We start from the raw sequence: 6362 nt of genomic DNA, 5'->3' as shown, positions 1-6362 counted from the left end.
TGGGACGCCGTTGAACCATTGGACGGCGGTTCCTATGAATGTGCCCATGAACATTTTGCATTAAACGACATTCGAACCACCTGAGATTAACATTTGATCTTTGAATGCCTTTAGATGGCTCTCGAGATCTTCCACACTGAAGAAAGGAGTTATTTTTGGCGTGATGAAGTGAGATGGGATCGATTCGTACATAATCTCCTGTGAGAATGGCTGGGAGTTGTCTCGTGAGGATATGTCTGGGGAACGAGCTCGAATATTTTGCCTTCCTTGTTTGGGCATGGCTCTGTGTAGCTCCTCATTTGTGTTTTGCAGTTCGTCATTTACCCCGATGACGTGTTCCATCATCTATCTGGAAGTTTCTATCTCTCCCATAAATCTCTCTGTGTTCGTTTGGGCTTCTTCGCGTAGGCGGTCTTGTTTCTAACAGTATTCCTCATTGGCCTGTTGGAGAGTTCGCATTGTCTCCATGATTTTTTGTAAGACTAAGGCTTCATCTCCATCGGGCATCTGCATTCCTTGTCTTGTGTTTCTCATGTTCGTTTGACTATTACGGTTTGTGTGTAAGTGTTTCAGGTGGTTAGCAGGACCAGTTGTTCTTGTCAAAACTTGGGGTCGGATCTTGGAGGAGGTCTCCAAACCATTCCTTCATAGTAGCAACCTTTGGGTACTTGAAGATCGTCATGTGGTGAGAAGAGCTACACCTGTTGACAAGACTTCGACGATCAAGTCAGTGAAAGCATTAAAATATCAATGTATAGTACTTATCTCTGTTTGGGGTCTCATGGCCCTTATATAGCATTTTGTAGATTCTCTTCATAAAATTGTAACAACTTTGTTAGCCACAATTATATTTCCTGATTTATAGGGATGGTGTTACACAAGATTCGCCTCATATAGCGTTTTTTGTTCCTAAATGTGTGTTCATTTTATGACGTAATAAACATAAGGAAATAATCAATGTAACCTTATCAGCTGTCAAACCCGAGCCACTTACATTTATAGAGCCTAGCCATTTGGGCTAAAAAACCCGATACACATGCTCGGGTTCTGACCCGATGCACTCGATCAGGTTCCAACCCGATCATGACCAAGCGGTACATATAGCACAAATATAATTGTATTTGAATTGTAGGTATATTCTTCTTCTTTTAAAATGTGCATTTTGTTATCTTAAAAATCAATTATTTTTGTAACCCAACCTCTTTACAACCCTGAAAAAGACCTTAAAAATCATGTTTATGATGTGATTGTGATATGAAGAAAATGAAAGGCAACTATGATTTTGTTAAGATTTAGTGGAAATTGAAAGCAAAACACTCACATGTGAGAATATGAGGAGAAGTTCCTTACTAAAATTGTCATTTCATTATTACAATTGTTTATCATGGAAATTGATTGCATTTATATCTTGCTACATATGGAGTTGGAAGCATCATAGATTTTTAATTTAATCTAATGTCCAGTAAATAAAGTTGCTTTGATAATTGAACCATAGTCTGATTTATCTAAATTTTTTTTTTTTTAGGACAAACAAGATTCTAAATAGGGGAGTTGATAAGTATCATAATTTAGTGAGGTTTTATGAAAAAAAAATTGCTAGGTAAGTATTTCTTTTATCATGTTTTTCATGCTATAATTTTAATTTTTTGTAAAAATATATGTAACCAATTAGAAGAATACGTGGGATATATACTTTGAAATACCAATAATAATTTTTTAGATCCGAATACGATGAAACTCATGTGAAATCATTCTATTGTGATCCATCATTTAAGGGGTTAGGCCAATAGGTTTCAAAAATCAAAATTCAAATTAAAATTTTCCTTTCACAAGTGTTTCTCCAATATCTTTTGAAATTAAATATATTTTGAGACACTTTTTCTGAAAACATTGTCGTTGATTTTCCAGTCGACCCAATTTAATCCTTTTTTCCATTTTCATTAGTATGAAGTGTTGTTTACAATTTTCATCAAAGGGAAAGACGTGGTGACTGGTTAAAGGTTTTGACTTACCAACACACACTCACACACGCACAAGTGGGTCCTCCATGTGTTTTCGGTTGCCTTAATTTCACACAAGTTACACAACCTTGCCTCTATTCACTCCCTCCAAAACCACACCTCCTCAATTCTCTTCTATTCTGTTCATTCTTCCAACTTTATTCTTCTTCTAATATTTTAATTATATACATACCAAGAACTATATATAACCCTTTTTCTTAAAAAAAATCACAAGATAGAATTTCTAATTAAAAGTTCGAAAAGGATCATATGTATTATTATTATTATTATTATTATTCCCATGATGTGAATTAACTTGCATAAAAAAACCCAAATCCAAATGGCAAATAATATTACGGCTATGAACAAATCAATTTTATCACGTCGCCGAAAATTTTGCCCCCGTCTTATTGCTTATATAAAGGCCCCTCTATATGCTGCTCTTGGCAAGAAGTCACAAATCACACATACACACACTAGTGTGTGGTGTTTGCTTCCATTATCTAATAACTCCTATTTGCTTTTTGTGTGCAACGAAAACCCAAGAATGATGGCATGCCAAGATTGGCCTGAGCCAGTGATTAGAGTCCAAGCCTTGGCTGAAAGTGGCTTAGCCACAATTCCCGAACGTTTTATAAAGCCTAAGTCCCAAAGGCCCACTAATTACACCACTCACGCCTCAAACCAACCCAATGAATCTCACACTACTCATGAGGACATAAACATCCCCGTGATTGACATGAAACACCTCTACAGTGGGGAGGACGGACGGCGAGAGGAGGAGCTCCACCGTGTGGCGGCGGCGTGCCGTGAATGGGGGTTTTTCCAAGTGGTGAACCATGGTGTGAGCCATGAGTTGATGAAGAGTGCTAGGGAGGTGTGGCGTGAGTTCTTTCACCAACCAATTGAGGTGAAAGAGGAGTATGCTAACACACCCCTCACTTATGAAGGGTATGGAAGCAGGTTGGGAGTGAAAAAAGGGGCCATTTTGGATTGGAGTGACTACTTCTTTCTCCATTACATGCCTTGTTCCCTTATGGACCAAGCTAAGTGGCCAAACCTCCCAACATCATTAAGGTATGTCTCCTAATTACCAATGTAAATAAAATAAAATAATAACATCCTAATATCAGACTCATCTAATTAATACTTAAAAAATATTATTTTATTTTAAAAGACGGTTGTTAAATAATTATTTTTACTATTAAAGTGTTAAAAAAACTCTATTATAAAAAAAGAAAAATACGAACACAACATAATAGTAAAACCCTTTTTTCTTCCTTTTCATATCTCTTCTTCAATACCCTATTTTTTTTTCATTCTCATGTATATAATTGTTTTAAACCATACATTTTGTGAGACAAATCATATTTTGTCTTTTAAGTCAGACACATTTAATAAATATGCTTGAATAGTCTGTACGGACTTTAGATTCAGTCATACAAAAAATTAAAAGAAATAAACTTTATTTTATGCAAGTGGCCAAACATGTCAGAAGTCATTGTTTAAAAGTGAATAAAAATGAACTGTCATATTGTGTTACACTGTGCATCTATTCAAAGACTAAAGCAAAGCAGACAGGAGTTGTTCTTATTTTTTAAATTAAATGCAAAATTGGGTGTGAGAAACATGTGACAACAGGTTCTACCACTTTTTATCCAACAAAAAGGAAATCAGGTTTTGTGATTTTGTCACATTTGGTATGTAGTTGGTGAGTATTTTACAAAATTAAAGTGGGTAGCTAAAAGAGTCACTTTTCTTCATTAGATTAAGGTTTTGTAAGGTTCATCCATCCACATGAAATAAATGTTTGGCTTTAACTTAGCCGTGTTGCACAAGAAGACATCGATATTTATATTACTTAATTAAGATTATGAACATGTTAACCGATGGTTGGTCTTGTGGTGCCGTTTCATTTGGTGCAGTCATAAACTTTTTCTTTAACACTACTTCGTTGAAACGTAAACAACTACACCCCACCCATATGAAAAACGTGGGGGGTTTCAGGTTGGTCCACCAAATACTAAAATATTATTATTATTATTATTATTATTATGGCAATAAAGGATAAACGATAATTGAGAATAACAATCTGCAGTGAATAAGATATCCAGTAAATTATATCACGATTTTCTTTTATTTTTGTCTTTTGGCATCCACATGCGTACAATTTTAGCATTTAACTTTGTAGTCCAAAAACAAATACTAAAAAAATGTATTATTTACATTAGCTACAACTTTTTTTTATAGATTAAGCTTTTAAAAAGATAATGGAGACTACATAGTATTTTCATTTGAGAAAAGAAAATTACATCTAGGCTGTTTTTAGATTTGTGGTGTTAAATTAAGTTGCGTTAGAATTTATTTGCTTATAGGTTCTCTCTCATCTCTAATATAAATTTCTACCAAGAATTTATCAACAAAGATATTACTTTAATGTGAACTCACAAATATAGTTTTTTTAATTGAAAAAAACCTTTATTTAAATGCCTTTCTTCAATCTTAAAGGATTCATATATGTAAAATTTAAATTATAATAATATTTATATATATAAAAAAAACTTCTATAAAAGATTTTAAATGGTGAAACTCATGGGAGGTGAAAAAACCTGCCCCTCCTCTATACGCGAATAAAGCGTACAAATTTTATTCACACGAAAGCAAGTGAAAAAAGAAACTTGTAGCCAAAACAGAGTTAAAAAGCATTTGTTTTCCTTATCAGGTAAATTTCTATTTCAGTGTTTGAAGCTTAGTGTGAATTAAGTTCTTGACTTTTACAAATTTTTCATGTCATAGTTCTTCATTATGACAACCTTGAATTTCTGTGTAGATTTTTGTTTCAATTTCTTTAATTAGGTATTTTTTTCTCTGGATTAGGAATGTGATAACTGAATATGGCGAGGAAGTTGTTAAGCTAGGAGGAAGGGTTCTTGAGATACTGTCAGTGAATCTTGGGCTAAGAAAGGATTTTCTGATGAATGCATTTGGTGGGGAAGATGAAATTGGTGCTTGCTTAAGGGTGAATTTCTATCCAAAGTGTCCACAACCTGACCTCACTATGGGTTTGTCCTCTCATTCAGACCCCGGTGGCATGACCATTCTTCTCCCTGATGAAAATGTGTCTGGACTTCAAGTTCGCAGAGGAGACGATTGGATCACTGTTAAACCCCTCCCAAATGCTTTTATCATCAACATTGGTGATCAAATTCAGGTCTCTATCTACAACAATGTTGAACATTTTCATGTCATCACTTAGGACTTACTTTTTTTATCAGTATAATATTGCTACATTTTGAAAGAAAACATGGCTGATATGGTTATTGACATATCATGTGGGTGACATGTTTGTAGGTGATGAGCAATGCAGTTTACAAGAGTATAGAGCACAGGGTGATTGTGAACTCAGACAAAGATAGAGTTTCATTGGCCTTCTTTTATAACCCCAGGAGTGATATACCCATTGAACCTGCCAAGGAGCTTGTGACTGAGGATAGGCCAGCACTATACCCATCAAAAACTTTTGATGAGTATAGACTTTACATTAGGACAAAGGGACCTAGTGGAAAAGCTCAAGTTGAATCTTTGATTTCCAAATGTGATTCAAATTGAGTAGTTTGAAGTACACACAATTTGCATATGAATAATTTATCATCGATTGTATTTTTATTTATCAGACTCAATTAATCAATATCCCACTCTTACCTCTCATTCTTTATTCTATTTTTCTTACCCAAATATGTGTTTGAGTTATTGCTTTAGTCAATTCAAGACGGATAAGGTTTTTATTGGGTCACAAGTACAAAAAAAATAAAGAATTGAACTACTAATAACTATATATTCAAAGAAAAATCATATTTTGCTAACCATTTTTTCATAAAGTACCATTTGATAACTTTATTTTAGTAATAAAATATTGTAATTAGTTTGTTTGTATATTTCATTACATATATAAATATATAAATAAGTATATAGATAAAAATTTTAATATATGAACTAATTTTATGAGATTTAATTAAATTTAAAATTCGTTTCATAATATTGTAATAATTAACTTAAAAATTCATTTAAGACCTATTTATCTATTATAAAATGGATTTATCTCTATATTTTTAATATTTTTTAAACTAATAAATTATGTAAAATTTAAATAAGGTAAGTAATCGTGTATATATATATATATATATATAAAACTAGCAAACAAAATTATCTATTAATATTTTTTATATATATTTGTGATAGTGGGATGTAAACTAAAGTTGTGATGGTGAGGGAAAAAAGATATTAACTTGAGGCGTGAATTTAGAGGTATTAAAGCGACGCAACTTTATTATAAAGTTTAACCTGGCTAGTTGCGTTTGTAGT

The 6362-nt window shown here is 33.1% G+C and overlaps 1 protein-coding gene across 1 annotated transcript; it reads left to right on the top strand.

Annotated features, from left to right (window-relative positions):
- The first annotated feature begins 2343 nt into the window (after window positions 1-2343).
- LOC137818924 (jasmonate-induced oxygenase 2) lies at window positions 2344-5708 on the top strand. Its single transcript, XM_068622583.1, has 3 exons — window positions 2344-3077; window positions 4878-5211; window positions 5352-5708. The coding sequence occupies exons 1-3, from the start codon at window positions 2362-2364 to the stop codon at window positions 5607-5609; spliced, it is 1308 nt and encodes a 435-aa protein (XP_068478684.1). The 5' UTR covers window positions 2344-2361; the 3' UTR covers window positions 5610-5708.
- Window positions 5709-6362: the final 654 nt, after the last annotated feature.

This window comes from Phaseolus vulgaris, chromosome 10, assembly GCF_051622355.1.
Source record: "Phaseolus vulgaris cultivar YP4 chromosome 10, ASM5162235v1, whole genome shotgun sequence".
Taxonomy (NCBI): domain Eukaryota; kingdom Viridiplantae; phylum Streptophyta; class Magnoliopsida; order Fabales; family Fabaceae; genus Phaseolus; species Phaseolus vulgaris.
Note: the sequence above shows the minus strand (reverse complement) of the source record. Positions and strands in the feature narration are given on the sequence as shown.

What these genes read in the sequence shown, in the direction of transcription:
- LOC137818924 (XM_068622583.1), top strand. Translation starts at nt 2,362, where the DNA reads ATGAACAAATCAATTTTATCACGTCGCCGAAAATTTTGCCCCCGTCTT. An exon ending in AACCTCCCAACATCATTAAG is followed by an intron (nt 3,078 to 4,877) that starts GTATGTCTCCTA and finishes TCTCTGGATTAG; the next exon opens with GAATGTGATAACTGAATATG. An exon ending in ACATTGGTGATCAAATTCAG is followed by an intron (nt 5,212 to 5,351) that starts GTCTCTATCTAC and finishes ACATGTTTGTAG; the next exon opens with GTGATGAGCAATGCAGTTTA.